Source organism: Desmodus rotundus, chromosome 3 (genome assembly GCF_022682495.2).
Source record: "Desmodus rotundus isolate HL8 chromosome 3, HLdesRot8A.1, whole genome shotgun sequence".
Classification (NCBI taxonomy): Eukaryota; Metazoa; Chordata; class Mammalia; order Chiroptera; family Phyllostomidae; genus Desmodus; species Desmodus rotundus.
This window is the reverse complement of record NC_071389.1, coordinates 162,246,519-162,265,962: the sequence shown is the minus strand read 5'-3', so window position 1 is coordinate 162,265,962 and position 19,444 is coordinate 162,246,519. Positions and strand designations below refer to the sequence as shown.

Genomic DNA, 19,444 nt, shown 5'->3' with positions numbered 1-19,444 from the left:
CTATATAATTCACAAATATTTTCTCACGTTCCAGAGGTTCCATTTCATTTTATTTTCTTTTACTCTGTAAAGGCTTTTTAATTTGATGTAGTCTTACTTGTCTATGTATTTTTGTGTTTGTTGCTTGTGATTTTGGTGTCATACCTAAGAAATCATTGCCAAGCCCAATATCAAGAAGCTTTCCCCTATGTTTTCTTATAAGAGTTTCAGGTCTTGCATTTAAGTCGTTAATCCATTTAAGTTATTTTTTGTGAGTTGTTTAAGTTAAGAATTCAATTTTATTCCTTTGCACGTGGATATCTAGTTTTCCCAACACCATTTTTAAAGAAATTCTTCCCCCTTGTTTATGCTTAGCACCCTTGTCAGAGACCAGCTGGCCACACGTGTGTGTTTTTTGTTTTTTCTGGGCTCTCTTTTCTGTTCCACTGATCTACATGCCTATTTTTATGTCAGTACCTTGCTATTTTGATAGCTTTTGCTTTGTAGTATATTTTAAAGTCAGGTGGTATCATACCTCCAGCTTTGTTTTTGCTCAAGGTTGTTTTGGATTTTGGGGTCTTTTGTAGTTCCATATAAATTATAGGGTTGCTTTTTGTATTTCTGCAAAAGTTCCCATTGGGATTTTGATAGGTATTACATTAAATATGAAGAACATTTTGGGTAGTATGGACATTTTAAAAACATTAATTACTGTGGATCTATGAAAATAAGATGCTTTTCCATTTATATTTGTCTGCTTTTATCCATGTTTTATAGTTTTCAGTGTAAAAGTATTTCATCTCCTTGCTTAAGTTTATTTCTAAGTATTTTATTTTTTGGTGTTATGATGATTATTTTAATTTTTTTTCTGATGGTTTGTTGTTAGTGTATAAAAATACAAATTCTTCTTGTAAGTTGCTTATGTATCCTGTACCTTCACTGAATTCATTTATTGGTTCTCACAGGTAAGTTTTTTTTGGGGGGGCTAATATTTTGGTCTTTCTACCTATAAAATTACAGTGCATCATCTGCAAATAGAGATCATTTTACTTCTACCTGTGTATTCAAGATGGCATTTCTTTCTTTTTCTTGCCTAATTGCTTTCACTAGGATGTCAATACTATGTTGAATAGAAGTGGAGAGAGTGGGCATCCTTGCCTTCTTCTAGATCTTAGAGGAAAAGCTTTCAGTTTTTTTATCATTGAGTATGATGCTACCTGTGGGCCTTTACACAGGTGGCCTTGATTGTGTTGAGATAAGTTCCTTCTGCACCTAATTTTTTTTTTATATTGAAAGGCTGTTGAATTCCGTCAAATGCTTTTTCTGTGTCTCTTGATGATCAAGTGACTTTTGTTCTTTATTTTATTTTTTACATATCATATCTATTGATCTGTATATGTGGAACTATGCTTGCATCCCAGATATAAATTCTACTTGCTTATGTCATATAATTCTTTAAATGTATTCTTTTATCCAGTTTGCTAATAATATGTTGAGGACTTTTGCATCTATGTTCATCAGGGATATTGATCTATACTGTAGTTCAGCGGGAATAACTTTTAAAATAAGTTTATTGAGGTAACATTATGTAATAACATTATAGCAATTTCAGGTGTACAATATAGTAATTTGATGTCTATATACCAACCAAAGGTTAGTTTCCTTCTGTTACATATATTTGACCCCCTTTACCAAATTTGTTCCCTGCCCTCCACTTTTCTTCCCCTCTGGCAACCACCATTCTGTTGTATCAGGGATATTTTCTTGTGATCTCTTTGTCTGTCTTTGGTATCAGGGTGATGCTGGCCTCATAAAATAAGTTTGGAAGTGTTCTTTATATTCTTTTGGAAGAGATGAAGAAGGATTTGTATTAATACTTTTTTAACCAGTAAAATTCACATATGTATCCATACGTTCCTAGGCTTTTCTTTATTAGAGGGTTTTTGATTACTGATTCAATCTCCTTGTTTTTGTCTGTACAGGCTTTCTATTTGTTCTTAATTCATTCTTGGTAGGTTGTATGTTTCTAGGAATTTCTCTTTTTCTTCTAAATGGTCCAATTTGTTGGAATACAATTGTTATTAACAGTCCTTTGTTAATAAATTGTTAATAATTTATTTCTGTGACATCAGTTTCTTGTCTCCTCTTCCATTTCTGATTTCACTTGACTCTTCTTTTCTTAGTCCAGCTAAGGGTCTGTCAATTTTGTTTCTTTAAAAAAACAACTCTGAGTTTTGTCCTTTTTTCCATTGCTTTTAATTCTCTACTTCTTTTATTTCTACTAAAATCATTATTATTTCTTTCCTCTGCTAACTTGTGCTTAGTTTGTTCTTCTTTTTCTAGATCCTTGAGATATAATGGTAGGTTTTTTGAGATTTTCCTTTCTTTAGAAAATGGTGCTTATCACTTTAAACTTTCCTCTTAGGACTGCTTTTGCTGAGTCCCATAATTTTGGCATGATGTATTTCCATTTTCATTTGTCTCAAAATATTTTCTAATTTCCATTTCCTTTTGATTTCTTCACTGACCCAATGGTCATTCAAGGGGATGATAAGTTCCACTTATTTGTAAGTACTCCTGATTTCTTTTTTGTTATTGATTGATAGGGTTTTTTTCTATTTTGGTCAAAAATGATACATTGGAATGATTTCAACTTTCTTAAATATGTTCAAATTTGTTTTGTGACTATTGTGTGATCTATCCTAGAAAATATTCCATGTGTGCCTGAAAAGAATGTATATGCTACTTCTGTTGAATGGAATGTTCTGACATCTCTGTTAGGTGCATTTTTTTCTAGTAGTGAAGTGTAATATTATTGTGCTGTTGTCTATTTCTCATTTTGGATATGTCAATTTTTGCTTATATATTTTAGTACTTTGCTATTAGGTGCATACATACTTGTAATTATTGTCTCTGTGAATTGACACCTTTACAAGTATTTATTCTTTTTAATGAAGGTTGTACTTATCTAAGGTGTAGAACATGATGACTTGATATACCTAGTGAAATGATTACTAGTCAAGTTAACCAACATACCATCTTATCACATAGTTGCCATATATATTTTTTTGTGATCAGTGCACCTGAAATGTACTCTCTTAGCAAATTTCTAGTATACCCTGACTGGGAATCGGACCATGAACTTTTGGCTTGTGGGACGATGCCCAACCAACTGAACTACACCACTGAGGTCTCCTGTGACCGTTTTTGACTTAAAGTCTACTTTGTCTGATAAAAATATAGACACTCCTGCCTGCTCTCTTTTGATTACCATTTGCATGGAATATCTTTTTTTATCCCTTCATATTCAACTGATGTAGTTCTTTAGATCTAAGTTTAGTTTTTTAATAGAGAGCATATGGTTGGATATGTTTTTTTTTCTTAAACATTCACCAACTTTGTCTTTTTATTGGTGAGTTTAATCCACTTACATTTTGGTTTCCTTTTGAATCATTAGAAAGTATACCAAAAGGAACAGGAGAATATGTTCATACTACCAAAAGAGTTAGGACTACATCTTAAAGCAGATACAGTAAACTAGGAATTTCATAGGAATTTTGCATTTTACTTCATAATAAAGGTTTTGTATTAATATTTCATAACTTAGAGAAAAATTAATGCTGCCGAAAGATACATGAGTTCATTGTGTGGCTCTCACTACTGCTTAGATAAACTGCTTTCAAAATAAATTACATTCTGAATAAGAACTATTCAATCCATTTTCATCTTTATAACCATCAGCACCAGAAGTCATCTTATACTATTCATCGTTTTAATTGCATTTGCTCTACACATTCTCACATTGCTCACTTCACAAGTGAACCTAAATTTCAAACAAAATCATATATCGTACTAAAAGTATTCTATATTTATGAAAAAATAATGTAAATGCTGTAGCTGTGTAAAAGTAGAAACCAGAGGCTGATCACATCCCAGTCTTCAAAAAGGTAACACTGATATACAGATATGCAGATTCAAACTGTATTCTAAACTAGTAAAGAAGCTGGCTTCATAAAGGAACTTAATGACTGATCCTTTTGCAAATTGTATAATTAAAATTCTTAATATTGAAAGCCTGCTGTCTTTTTCAAATATAGAAAATCTAGAATTTATATTTTATTATTATGACCAATCTGGAGAGAGGCTAACTTCGTCAGGACTTTGGAGTACAAAAACATTTCTTTAGACTCTGTCAAGTAGGTTTCTGGGATTGTTTTTATAAACCCACAAATGGCTGGCTCAGATTTGTGGAATATTCTTTCAGCTCATACTGGTTCACAGGAATAGAGAGGACAACAAAACAAGATAAGAAACTGACTTGGAAATGTTTTTACGTAAGTAGTTTAATTTTGACATACACAGTGAATTAAATCTTAATACTAAGTAAAGGAATACATTTAAATAGTCCAATACAAAGTAACTCCATAAATTGTTATGTTCCTAAGTTGTTACCCAAACTATTTTTGGCAGTGTAATGAAGTGACCAGTGTACCCACATGGTAGGTAGTTTTGTTGCACTTTCTTTGGTGTGTGTTTACCTCTGCAGCAGAGGTTAAAAGGTTTCAGTGTGCAAGGCACAATGATTTGGAATCAGATTATTCTGTTTGGAGTTTTAGCTCCACCACAAATGGCCACTACAGATCCACCTGGTCATCAGGAAAATGAGAACAATAATACTACTGTCACATTTTAGAGTAGTTTAGATTAAAATAAATAAAATAAACCACATTATAGCTTGAGCCTATTGCCTGAGGCAGATTTTGGATTCAATAATGATTGTCATTTTGATTTTATTATTCTTGATCTGCAGATGAAAGGGATAAAATGTAGCACATTACTTAGATTAATTTTAAAATTAGTTATGAAAATTCCAAAATAAACAAATAATATCTCCTGAAAATTGAAAATAAAGTTTAGCTGATTATCAAGATCTGTGATCTTTCTCAATATCAGGAGAAGAAAACTAAATCCAGTCAATAGTTAAAATTGATAAATCCCTCTTAAACACTGGAATGTGACAGCCACAAAAAAGTAAATGGTTATGCACAGGAAACAAGTGATAGACTGAAAAGAGAATTGATAATTTTCATTGGTGTATTAGTTTGTTTTTGAAATAATATGTTGGTGAAATATACCAACAAAATATATTCCAAATCATTTGAAATTATTGAGGTGGCAGAAATTTTACATAGAGGTCATACACACTGTAACTATGGCACTACTCTTGATTTAGAAACAAATAGTAACCCTTATTTTAGTTGATAACTTTTGGTAGGTAATAATTTTGGACCACAGAGAAAATATCTGTCTTAATAAAAGCTTCAAAATAAAAATGAAACAAAACTATCAAAGATAAAAGGAAAGAGAAATACACGTCCTACAGAGAGACGTGACAAGAAATAGATACAAGGAACTTCAGATTGTATTGGCAGGGAACAGATGATTCCCCAAAAGCCATCATTTACTCTGTTTCCTAATTTCTGGCATGAACAAATAACAATAAAGAATTATTAGATCATGGGTTATTTCCAAAGAGCCTGAAAGTGTTAGGTGTCAATGACCTTAATACTTCTGAATTCAAAAAATGTTGGATCAAACATAAAAAATGCTAATAGAACAGTATGGAGCCTGTATTTTAAACAGCATATAGAACTACACCTAGAAATTTTATATCCAAAAGTTTAACATTTATACTAGAGATATACAAGGACAAAAATACAAAATAAAGTGGAAAGCACTGTTGAGAACATCTATAATAACTAGCATGAGTTAACACAAAATAAGTCTCATCATTTTATCCTATCTTTCAATATAAAACAGTGATCTATATGATACTATGTAACAGAAAGAGTGAGAATCAATTATAATTTATGTGCATTAATATTATTTTGATTCGCCTTTATTTGAAAGCCATAAAAATCACTAGGAAAATAGAGTACAGATAACACTACTTATACAGGCAAATGCAATAAGCTAGAATGTCTTTTTCAAATTGTAGGTAATGCCCCATTAGTGAATTCTGAAATCAATTTTGTGGGTCAAGACCTGCATTACAAAAAAATTTAATAGAAAAGAATAAGATACCATGAGATAGGAATAAGTATGATTTCTTAATCTTTTTAAAAATGTTGTATGTATCCAGAGCTCAGATGTAAAATTTATAACAGTACAGATTGTGGATAAAAATGTTCGAAAAACCTGAAGTAAAGGGTCACACTCAGAGAGTGGTCATCGATACATCATCGTCAAACTGAGGTGGAGTCCCACTGGAGAGCTCCTCTGGGGTCGACCCTGGATGCAGAGTTATTTTAGTGTCTTGTCTATGTCCCAGATAATGAGAACTAAAACACATTTAAGTTGCCCCTGATGTCCAATAAGGACATGCTGAAAGTACTGGGACCTTCAAATAGAGAACTGAGGTTTCACATCGCATTGTGCATTAATAAACTGATCTGAATGTAGTCATTTTTTAATTGCTGGTTACATATTAGGAAGGATACAAAAGCTATCCATCTTTTTTAAATTCTCACCTGAGGACATTTTTCCATTGCTTTTAGAGAGAAAGGAAGGGAGAGAGAAAAGGAGAGAGAGAAGCATAAATGCAAGAGAAAAGCATTGATGGGTTGCCTCTGGCACACACCCAGACTGGGATTATACATGCCCAGAGCAGGGATCATATGCCTAGACCGGGAATGGAGCCCGCAGCCTAGGTATGTACCCCGACAAGGAATGGAACCTGCAGACTTTCCGTTATCATACAATGCTCCAACCAACTGAGCCACATCTGCCAGGGCAAGAGATACAAGTATACTTTTTATATTACCTAAACATTAGGCAAGTTTTCTGAAGATTTACAAGTGGATCAAGCCAAACTTGTAAGTATTTCTTTTTTTCTTTTCTTATTTTTTAAGATTTTATTTATTTATTTTTAGAAAGGGAAGGGAGGGAGAGAGTGGGAGACAAACATAATGTACGGTTGCCTCTCCTGTGCCCCTTACTGGGGACCTGGCCCACAATCCAGGCATGTGCCCTGACTGCGAATTGAACCAGTGACCCTTTGATTCACAGGCTGGCACTCAATCCACTGAGCTACACCAGCCATGGCCCAACTTATAAGTATTTAAAAAATGATGACTCATTTATTTATGCATTAATGAAAAAATGATAAACAAATGTAAATAGATTTTTACGGTAAAATTTTTTCTAGAACATGTACTTAGAATCATAAGCAATTATATTCTGATCTTAAAACTATGTATTATGTACAGGTAGAGTTCTGGGGATTTAGAACATTAACTGTTATATTAACTGCAGAGAGGTAAAAATAATGTGCTCTACATGTCACTGAAAGTAACAGTCATCTTCATGGAACTCAGTTCTTGTTACTTCTCTGCTACTATGGAGTGTAACACTAGATATGAATAATGTACGCAGTTGAGATTGTGATTGATCTTGTCATTGCTCTCAATATATGCTTTTTCAAAGGAAAGAAATTTTCTTTGGTTAAACTAATGCAGATCCTAACGCAACCCCGTGTAAGTTTCTTCACTTGAGATTTCGATGTAAAGTTTTTAGCAACCTGTCGTATTAGCTCATAGGAGACTCTCTATTATATGTCGAAATCCCTCACTTTCTTGGAGGTAAAAAGGAGAAATTTCATCTGTGAGGTCATCTTCACAACAATGTTATGATTTCACTGTGGTCCAGTACACTAAAAGAAATAGCTCGCGGCCTTCCCTTACCTCGCTACGTGATTGATTACGGGAGCAAAGTTGGTGGGCCCGTACAGCTGCACCGACTTCAGACTCCTGTAGTAAGCCTCCATGACGCCCTCGATGCCGTCGCAGTAGGGGTTCTGAGGGTTCCCATTCTGTGGAACATTAGAGGCAAAAAACAGTAAAAAATCAATAGGGTCTGTAAAGTTCAACTGAGAAAAGAATAATAAACACTGACACTCATAAAGAATTTTCTGGAACACTCATTTATATATTTATAACAGCAAAAGTTAAGTCATCAACATTAGATTGTAATGTATTATACAGAGTGTGATATGATACTAGAATGTACGCAATAATTAAAAAATAGATACGTTTCAAAACAATGGCAGGAGATGATTCTAAATAATCTTGAGAACTGAATATCACATTTTATAATTCATTCATTTTACACAGGTCTTGTACATGTAGGCACGAACATACAAAAATTCTGACAAGAAGTAAATAAAATATTGGGTCGTTAACTCTGAGTGGTTATATAATTGGGGACTTTTATTTCAGTCTTTAAATTATTCTATATTTTTCAAGTTTCTGCAGTGATATATTAAAATCAGAAAATAATACATGTTGTCTATTCAATTTCTCCTTATAGAAAGAAAAATGTAAACCATTCGCCACACACACACCTTCAGGACACACCTGACAGCGCCAGCTGCAGAAGGGGTCAGAGGGAATGCAATTTGGTGTCAGGAATATCAACACAAAGGAAACAGAGAAGAAGCAAAGAAAAACATCCGCGCTGTTCAAGGGAAATGGCGCTTGCCACCAAGGACTTGTTCTGAAAGACAGCACCCAGAGGGGCAACTTTAAACCTGGAGACCTGCTCTTGCTTTTTCATACTTTCAATACTCTGCTTTATTAGGTTTAATTTTCCTGGTCCAGATTCCACAGGTAACACACATCAGGCAGTGTATTTGTTATCTATGTCTACGCAGCAAATTACCCCAAAAGTTAGTGGGTTAAAATAATAAACATTTATTATCTCACACGTTTTGGGGGTGTCAGGAATCCAGGAGCACCTTAGCCAGGTGGTTCTCGCTAAGAATCTCTCACAAATTCCCCATCAAGATGCAGACCTGGCCATCGGAAAGCTTGCCCAGAGCTGGAGGATCTGCTTCCTGGAAGGCCCACGTATACTGCTGCTGGTGGGAGGCCAAAAGGACTCTCCACAGGGCTGCTTGAGTGTTCTCACAACTTGGCAGCTAACTCCCCAGAATGAACAACCCAACAGAAAGAACAAGGAGGAAGTCCCAATGCCTCCGTAAGCTAGTCTCATAAATTGCATCCCATTACTTCTCCTGTAATCTGTTGGCTAGAAATGAGTCACTACAGAGCACACTGAAAGGAAGAAGAATTAGGCTCCACCTCTGGAAGGCAAGAGGAGACATAAATGAAATTTGTGAATATATTTTAAAACACTAAGGACAGTAACTATATTTAACATTGCATGTATGTTTTTACCTGAACAATCACAAGCAACTGTAAATTTATAACTGAGATTGTTGACTTCTATATGCCAAGCCATACATAAAAATATTTACATATACATATAGAGTTTCTAACAACAACCTTAAAAATGTAGATAAAATAGTGTCATTATTTCCACTTTACAAACGAAGGAACTAAGGCACTGAGACCTTAATAATGTGCCCAAAAGTCACACAATGCAAGAAGAGCCAATATCTGAACACACGCAGTCTGACCCAGAACCCAGTCTCTGCACCACCAGCCACTCCTCCACCAGGTCACGAAGTCCTGGGCATTTTGAAGACTGGAAGTCTGAGGAAACTCAGCCAGATGCTATCGACCACTTCAGTTTCACCATTTGTGAGAGGAGTTACACCCTCTTTCTCTTGTTTCTTTTCTTTTCTTCTTCAAACTTTTTATTAACGAAACCTCATGTAAATGTTTAAAAACATAAAGATAATAAAAGACTTCTTTATATTATAAAATTGGCTATGGTAGTTGATTGATATTTAGCACAAAGCAGTTCATGGTGGTTTTGGTGTTAATCTGAGCTGACTTACTTAACCTTCCTTTAAGTAAAATTTTGCAGCGTTCTTTTTCCCTTGATGAGGTACAAAGCTAATTAAAATTAAAATTAATTATTCACTTTGGGTATTAAAATGTGTTATAGAGCTTCCTTGAGGGAAAAATTACAAACCAGGATAATTCCAGGCTTCTTTTTGATAGTCTTCTTAACATTTGAATGGCAGTTTATATTTCCTCTATTCCTCTGGAATTGAAATCACAAGGTCAACATTCCTCTCATCGTTTCACTTTTCTTAGTGGAAAGATAATCACTGGATGTTCTCTTCATCATTACGGAATATCTGAAGCACTGATTTCTGTATTAGTTCTAGTTACATAATAAATTGCTCTAAGATTTCCTCATATGCCGTGGATGATAAAAATACTTTATTACATAAAATTATACATTTTCTTAAGTATATGCTTTGCATTACATCAGACTTATTTTAAATAATTTACAAATATTAAAATGAGAGTTTCCTCTAATGACAACATTGTAATGGGTTATAAAAATATTTTTAAGTCTTTTTTAAGAACTCATCTCATAAAATAATTATCTTGGGAATTTGTTTTTGCTTGTTCAAAAAAATTAAAATAAGCTTACACGTGGATCCAGGCCACCCCCCAAAACACAGGATGTTTTGAAAATAAGAGCATTCAATTTTGTTCTACATGAACGAAGACAGCAATGGATACTCTATTGTATACTTCCTTTTAAATTAAAAACTGTTTCCATTTATAAAATCATGAGTGTCAATTTGTAGAACACAGAAATATATAGAACTAAATTCAAAATGAGCAATAATTCTACTGTGGAGACTTAAGTGGGGAGGGTGTCCAGCTTTCACCCATTTTCCCTCCATCTGACCCCCTACGGGATTGTAACTGGGGAGTTAGAGTCGGCTCTGGACATCTTGTAGAAGCCTACAGTCTCCTTTGTGACCTACAGCTACAGCACTTCTTAGCCTGCCTAACACACTGACAAAATGCTCTCAGGGGCTGTTGCTTTACTCTTTGAAATGTTAACTGTTACGGCCCAGATATTGCTTACTACAGGCAAAGCTGAGAGAATTCTCCCTTTTATTCAATTAAAAAAAAAATCTATCGAGCTGTTGTACTATGCATACAGTGGTAAAGACATGTGGTTGCTGAACTCTTACGTCTAGTTGAAAGAAAAAGGATACACATAGATACTAAATTTTATAGATTCCTATAAATGCCAAAGTAAGTGAAAAGCATGCAAATCCTTTTAGATATTTAGTAGGAGAAAGTGCTTGGACAGGTGTAGCATTTCTCCACTGATCAATGCAAACCCTTCTTTTGAGTCTCAGTGGCCACACGCCTATTAGAAAGAGGTCCTCTGAAGCCCCGGACTCTTGTATTTCCGTTACAACTGCACCAGGAGGCTCCAAGAGTCATGAGACCTGAGAGCAATGACTCATCGATTTCACGATCAAAACTGCATAACATGAGAATACCAGGCCATTTTCCCTTTCTTTCCTATTCCTTCTTCTTATCCGATTGCATTCATTCTTATACATATTTCACATGAAAAGCCTGGTTTGCCTGAGATCCTTTTGATTCAGCAAAGCTCAATTTCAGCATTTGAGCTAACATGAAAGTCACCAAATAGGGAGTATTTAATTTTTTAGAAAGCCTCCCTTGCCACCCGAAAGATTATTTGAACCTGATGTGGATAAAGACATTAATGGTTGTGCATACACATCACATTTCTTACCACGGAAACCGGAGAGTTTGTGAACATTAGGTGGTATATTTAGTGTCAGACTGACATGTGACTGAAGTGTTTGTCCTTGCTATTTTTGGCACTTACAGAATATATATTGCAGTTATATACGATGAGGTTAATACAAAGTACTTTAGCACAAATCAAGTAAAATGCTACCACATTGGAGATTTATTTAACCCTTGTCTGGCTTACTTTTCTAAGACAACAAAAGTGTTTTGAAAAAATTAAGGTGGCGTAACAAGTAATATTACTGTTGAATAATTATCATCATCATCATCATCACCAACATCATCATTGTTTTCCTCATCCATTTGGGAGACTATTTTTCATACATTTAAAGGGGTATGACTCTATCCTGTAAGTTTGGGTTAAAAACAACAGTTTAAGGTGTAAATACAAAGGTCTTCTTTAGCAGGAATATTTGCATAGGTTTGATTACAAAGAATACACGTAGAGGTAGAAAAAGCAGAAAAGGAGAGGATAAGAGGGAGAGAGAAGGGGAAAATATCATACACAAGGGTGACAGAAAACTCAAAGAAGGAAAATTAATCACCCTCATTTAGTTTAACATAATTATTCTTTTTCTTAGGCTTAAAATAGCTCGCGACCTTTTTCCTGAGGCACTTAAGACTTAGGATCACATGAGTGATTTTCATGGTTTCATAAATTTCTGTGAAGTATTAATGGTCCCAGAAACAAAATCCCAACAGATATTCATTTTTATATGACGTTGGGAGTATGGCGTGTGGGCTATTTCATGGGAAAAAGAATCAAACCCTACAGCTGCCTTTTCTGAAATTGTGGGTGATGGGATAGAGAGGCAGAGTAAGTACAGCAATAAAAATATTAAAATACTGTTCCTAAAGTATATATTTAAGAAGTAAACATCACTTAAAAGCTTCTGGAAATGCATATATGTACACACACACACATGTACACATACATACAGATACTACCATTACATATGTGTATATGTATATATTTATACATACATGTATATATTATATATGTGCTTTACTAACACCATTATATATGTATATATATGTGTATATATGTATATATGTATCTATATATGCATATACATATAAAGTGGTGTTAATAAAGCTCATTTCTAAGCAGTAGTGTTATAGGTATTTTACAAAATGTGGTTAAGAAGTGGCCAAGAGAATGAATTCTAAAATAAGACTGAGCTGGGTTCAAGTCCTGTCTGTTGGAACCCTGGTTAAAACTGAGCCTCTGACCTGAGTTTCCTAACTCTTGGGCGCCCTCTTCTTCCACAGTTACCATAAGGGCTTCTGCTACAGTGGCATAATGTGGCAACTATCATATACCTACCGTACAGAAATCTTATGAAGATTAAATAAAATGAGTATAAAGTATTTAGATTGACACTCAGTAATTGCTTGATAAAGATAGTATTATTGTTCATTTTGAATAATATTTATCATTGTTCACTTTTGTCTATTTTGCTTGCGGACTTAAACAATCCCAACAAAAATCATGCATGTTTTTGTAGTAAGAATAAAAACAATAAACAAAGACCTACAAAGTGTGGGTGACAGGAGAGTTTATCTACCTGCTACAATATGGGGGGTAGGCTGGGGGTACGCTGTTAGGAAAACCTAACTTTTTCTAAACTAGTAGCTCACCATCCTCTACTGATTTCCCCATTTATGAGAAAGTACAGTGAGAGTGAGGCCGATGGGTGTCGGCATTACCTGGGTGGGGTTCATTTTGGAGGTGGACTGCCACACGTTGCTTATCTGCAGTCACGCAATATGAAAGTAGCTCTATATAAATTAAACATTAATGAGACATATTTTTATTCCAATCATGTCTTCTACAGTATATTTAAATCTTAATTAATTATAGCCATCAGTGCTGCTTCACATTTGAAAAAATTAACTCCAGTTATAATTAGTCCTTTACATTTGAAATGCCATTTTAGAAGAGGCTGGTTATCAATAGAAGATTTATAAATCAGATGCATTTTAGATATATTAAAAATAGCCACACATTCTTTGGTCTGCCTCCCTTTGAGAGATAAAAGTTACTTCTGCTACCTGGTTACTGGGCTGGTCTTAGTGACTTGCTTGACCAAGAGAATGTGGCAGAAAGAACATTCTGGGACTTCCCAGGCTGTGGTATAAAGAGCCATGCATCCCCCGCCCCAGCCCTTTAGAATATTCACTCTGGGGAAGCCAGCTGTCATGTACGAAACCTGACTACCACCGTGAGACCACCACGCCGTGATGAACCCCATGAGAACTGCATGGCGAGGCTGTATGCAGAAAGAGGGAAGATGTCCAGGCAACCCTGCTCTCTCACTCATCCCAGCGCAAGCACCAGACATGAGCAAAGAAGCCATCTTCGGGAGCATGCTCTCCCCGAAGACATGACATGGGGAAGAACAGAGGAATGCAACTGACAGCCAGACTCAAGAACACAGCTCCACTCGAACAACTCCAGCCATCTCTAGCCATGCAATGCATCCCAGGAAGGCCCCAGACACTGCAAAAATAAATATGTAAATAAAGCATCTCCCATTGTATTCTCCTTGAATTGCTGACCCCAACATCATGCATAACAGAAGTGTTGGTTTACACCTCAAACTTCTAGGGAGTTTTGTCATGCAGCTGTAGGTAACCATAATTGACACTCCTACTTATAAATCAGATGTACTGTAGGTAGATTTATTGCTACTCTATTTAACTGGCATTTTTTTCTATTAATACAACACTCCTAAATCAATCACTTAGCAAAATTTAGCTGAGTCTACAGTGACAAACACCTGCTACATGATTGACTAAAGCAGAAGTAGGGAACCAATATTCAAACATCCAGCATATAATTTTCTTTCAAATATCAAATCCTCATGATGTTCCCTTACCAAAGCAAACTCATGAGATATCCTTCCATCTGGAGGCAGTTTTGCACCAAAACCCAGAGCTGGGAACATTTTATCACTGTCATAATCTTGAACGATCTCTCCCACCGCTTTCAGTGCCATGCCATAGGCGTTCAGCTGGTAAGGGTTCATGTAGTGCAGAGAGGTGGGCTGGGCAGGGTTGCCTGAGGACAGAAAAATATTTCAAACGTGAGTCATGAGGCTAACGATGCAATTTGTTTGGACAACATTTTCCTTGATATCCATGTCTTGATATTTATTTCTATTCCTTGATATTTAAAAATTACATTTCTCTGCCTACATCCATAATGTATCAAATAGTTTTTTTGGATGGATATTAACATGGAAATATTTATCACATTTGATTAGACCTGCACAAAATTTCCCAAAGATCAATCAAGTATATGCAGATTTTTTTCCAGAAATTATTTCCCACCGTCAATTGCACAGACTATTCTTGAAATTCAGTTCCAGAGAACTATAAAATTACTTTTATTAGTTTCATTTTATTGTAGTATTTATTTTTTTAAAATTATGTGCTTTTAGCTTGAATTCCTCTGGTTAAATCAGAGGATCCAACTGAATTAATGGGCTTGAATAATTATGAGGTTTTCCTAGAGTGGCATTACAAAAAAAAATTAAGTATTTCAGAAGTATCCTAAATTATCATTTTAAAAAGGAGAGCATAGTGATTTTCAAATTCAAGCTAATAAAATATCTAGATCTGAAAAATTATTCAGGGTTTCTAATCAGACATTAAGGTGGAGGCAGAAGGCCCAAAGCTGAGTGTTGCCATTTGTGGGACGATATCTATACAATGCCTGCGATAAATTCTACCACAGTGTTTACAGGGAGGCCAAGACGAGATTGTGTGTGTGTGGAAGTGACTGAAAAGAATTAAGTGCCATAGACATGTAAGGTTTAAATACTACTGTTATTAATGTCTGGATCATCCACCAGGGTGGGAATTTTCAGTATCTTATGCTATGCAGGATGTTACATTTGAAGACAGATGAATTTGAGAGAAAGTAATGTATGCGCTGCCACTTAAACACATTGAGATTCACATTGATTTGCCCTAATTACCATTACTAGGCAGCCTGAAAATCCATTACGTGTCTTAAGTAAAAATGGAAAGTTAAATGGAACTCCTAATAGCACATAAAGCTCAATTCTACTTTAAAATGTTGCCTGAAGAAGGAAAGCCTCAGAGTGTAGTTGGTTTTTTTTTTCTGAGAAGGAAAACAAATAATAATAAGTATTTGAAATATAGAGAGAAACAAAATAAAGGAGAGATCTTCCCTTGGCTTATAGTACATATAATTACACCAAGAACACTTTTGGTCTAAAAATAATTTATTGTGTAAAGACATTTACATTTCCAAAGAGTTACAAACATTCGAGGGCTGGTTTCACATGACAAAATGTCTAAACAAGTGTCTGCTGGCCAAGATGGCCTCGATGTTCCCCCCAGCTTGACCGAACTTTAGACAGGTTCCTTCTGACTATGGGCCCTGAGCTCCCTTTTCTTAGAGCATTTACGTTAGATAACTCACAACTGTAAAATTCTCTGCGGTTTGGGATCTAAATCCTCTACAATCCAGGAATGTCTTTCTCAAAGACCTGGGAGCCAGCCCTTTGAAGTCATCATAAGACGCAACTTATACTCTTTGCAACGGCATGGATGGAACTGGAGAGCATTATGCTAAGTGAAATAAGCCAGGCGGTGAGGGACAAATACCATATGATCTCACCTTTAACTGGAACATAATCAACAAAAGAAAAAAGCAAACACAATATAACCAGAGACATTGAAATTAAGAACAATGTAACAATAGCCAGAGAGGAGTGGGGAGGGGATAGCAGGAAGAGGGGTTTACAGGAGCTACTATAAAGGACACAAGGACAAAATCAAGGGGGAGGGTAGAGGTGGGGGAGGGAGGTGGGATTGGCTGGGGTGGGGTGGAGGGATGGGTAGAAAATGCAGACAACTGTAACTAAATAAAAATTTTAAAAAAATTAAAAAAAATAAATGAAGGATGAACCAATTAGAGAGAATAAAAACAAAGAAAAGAAAAGATGCCATGCCTATCACCTATAGTCTCTGTGGGAAGGTAGGAGCTTAACTTCTATGTTACTTAGCAAATGTAGATGGTGGGATCACACAGACCAAACGCCCTTCCAATGTGCCCAGCATTTTTCTAACAGTTCACCAAGGCACTCAGAGATTCTCTCCCCTCTTCTGTTTTGGAGGTATTGAGTCAGTATCTCTCTTCTACTGCAATAGCTTTGATCTCTATTGCAATGATAATGAAAAAAGTCTTCTTAGCCAGTTTAATTGGTCTGGGAAAAATTTTGTATGACACTTTCTTTTAAAGGAGGTATTTTGTCAGTGAATCAAAAGCCCACTGGGGCCACAGATAAGCAATACCATTCCTTGACTAAGTGTTTATTTAACCATAACTCTTAAACATAAGAAGAGTTGTTACCCAAAGACTGCAATATGGCAACTAATTCGATTTCACTAAGGAAACCATAACAAAATAAAAATACCACTAATATCCCAGCATGTCTAAACATCTTAGCCTATCATGAACAACAGGGCCTGATCCTACCCATTCAAAGATGTTGCCTAACTCTTTCCAGCAACTTCATGCAGACCAGTCTCTTCACTGGACCACGAATGATACTTTCTTCCTACCACTACCTCTCAGTTACCAGCCTGCGTGGAAATTCACTCTCTTCGTCTCCAGCTTATGTCCACATGCACCAGACAACCCTCCTCATTTCTTCCAGACCTTACTGTCCTCTCCTACTCTTATGGCTCCTGTGTTCTGCACCACAAAACATGGCAATTTGAGTTCGACAATTTGAAATTGCCAAAATGAGTGTCAACTGCTTGAATCTGGGACCATGTTTGTACCACTTCTGTTTCTGCAACAATGCATATGAAGAATGAACTTGTAGTGGGTGGTAACATTAGAGCCCAATTAATGACAACAGTTATAATTGCATGGAATTTAAAATGTACTGAATATCTTACCTCATATCTCATTTTTCAATAGCCCACTTATGGGTATTTTTATTATACCCACTTTTCTGATTATATAATTTTCAGATTAAATCACACAACCATACTGGTAAAACTAGAATATGAGTCTAAGCATTCAGACTCCATAGTCCTTACTTTTAGTTATAACTCTTACTTAAGGATCTTGAAATATTTTAAACCCTGAATATAATTGAACTTATATTTGATTCTGTTTTAGAGGTACACCATACCTTTGTTTTAAAAAATCCCACTTGGATAGACTCTTTTTAAAAGAGCTTTGCCGAGATATCATTCATATAACTTACAATTCACCCATTTAAACTATGCAATTCAATGATTTTAAGTATATTCACAGACACGTATAACCATCACACCAATCAATTTTGGAGCATTTTCATCACCTCAAGAAGAGACCCTGTACCTATTCATTATTATTTCCTAATCATTCCATCTAGCCCAGCCCTAAACAATAACTAAACCACTTTCTGTCTCTATTAACTTGTGAATTCTAGACATTTCATATAAGTAGATTTACATATTATATAGTCTTCTGTGCCTAGCTTCTTTCACTGCATGGTGATTTCAAGGTTCCTCTATGTTGCAGCATGTTTCATCACTCATATTTCATTCCTGTTTATTGCTGAATAGTATTTGTATGAATGTACCACATTTTTCTATCCATTTATGCGCTGATGGACATTGGTGTTGTTTCCACATTTTGGCTACTATGGTGCTAAAGATATTTGTGTACAAGTTCTTGCATGGAGGTTTGATTTACCTGCCTCATGTATCCAGAAGCGAAATTACCGGGTCATGTGGTAACTACATCTTGAGAAACTGTCTATGTGTTTTCTAAAGTGGCTGTACCATTTTACCTTCTCACCAGGAGAGTATGACGAGCCCACTATCTCCACATATCCTCACCACCATTTGTTTCCTGATTTTTAGATTATAACCATCTAGTGGGTGTGAAATAGTATTTCATTATGGTTTTGATTTGCATTTTCTGATGTCTAAGTATGCCAAGTAACCTTTAATGTGCTTATTGGTCATATTTATATCATTTTTTTGAGAAATGCCTATTCAGTTTTTTAAATGAGGTTGCCTTTTTATTGAGTTATAATTGTTCCTTATACATTCTGGATACAAGTCTCCTATGAAATATATGCTTTCCTAATAGTTTCTTTCAGTCTGGGATTTGCCTTTCTCTTTGTTAGGAGCATTCTGTGAACCACAAAATATTTTAAATCTGATGTTCAATTTTTATTTCTATTTCAAATCTATTTTTATTTCTTTTGTTGCTCATGTTGTTGGTGTCACTTCTAAGAATCAATAGCCAAATTGAAGGTCATAAAAATGTATCCCCATATTTTCTTCTAATAGTTTTATAATTTTAATCGTACCATGGAGGCCTTTGATTTAATTTGCATGAATTTCACATATTGTATGAGGTAAGGGTCCAACTTCATTCTTTTGCATATGGCTATGCAGTTGTCACAAAAATAATTTGTTGAACAGACTATATTTCTTCATTCAATTGTCTTGGCACCCTTTTCAAAATCAGTTAATCTTAGACACATAGGTTTAGTTCTAAAATCTCAAGTCTATTTCATCAATCTATAATGTGTCTTTACGCCAACACCAACTGTCTTGATTCCTGTTGCTCTGTAGTAAGTTTCAAAAATGTGAATCTTTCTGCTTTCTTCTCTTTCCTTCAAGTCTGCTTTTGTTCTGAATCCATCGAAATTCTATGTGAATTTTTGGGTCAGTTACCCATTTTTTCAATTGGGTAACTGAATTGGTTAGACTGCATTGAATTTGTCAATTGATTTGGGAAATATTACCAATTTAACAATATTGAATTTTCAAATCAATAAACATGGTATCCTCTTATTTAGATCTTTAATCTTTCAACAGTGTTTTTTCAGAATAGTTTTTAGAGTATAAGT

General features: G+C 35.2%; 1 protein-coding gene across 1 annotated transcript in view; it reads right to left on the bottom strand.

Annotated features, from left to right (window-relative positions):
- Positions 1-19,444, bottom strand: part of CPNE8 (copine 8) — a 170,923-nt gene that overhangs the window by 19,521 nt on the left and 131,958 nt on the right. The window contains exons 15-16 of the mRNA XM_024575726.4: positions 14,426-14,607; positions 7,722-7,849 (exon numbers count right to left, since the gene is read on the bottom strand). Of these exons, the coding sequence (XP_024431494.1) occupies positions 7,722-7,849; positions 14,426-14,607 (310 nt within the window). The remainder of the gene's footprint in view (positions 1-7,721; positions 7,850-14,425; positions 14,608-19,444) is intronic.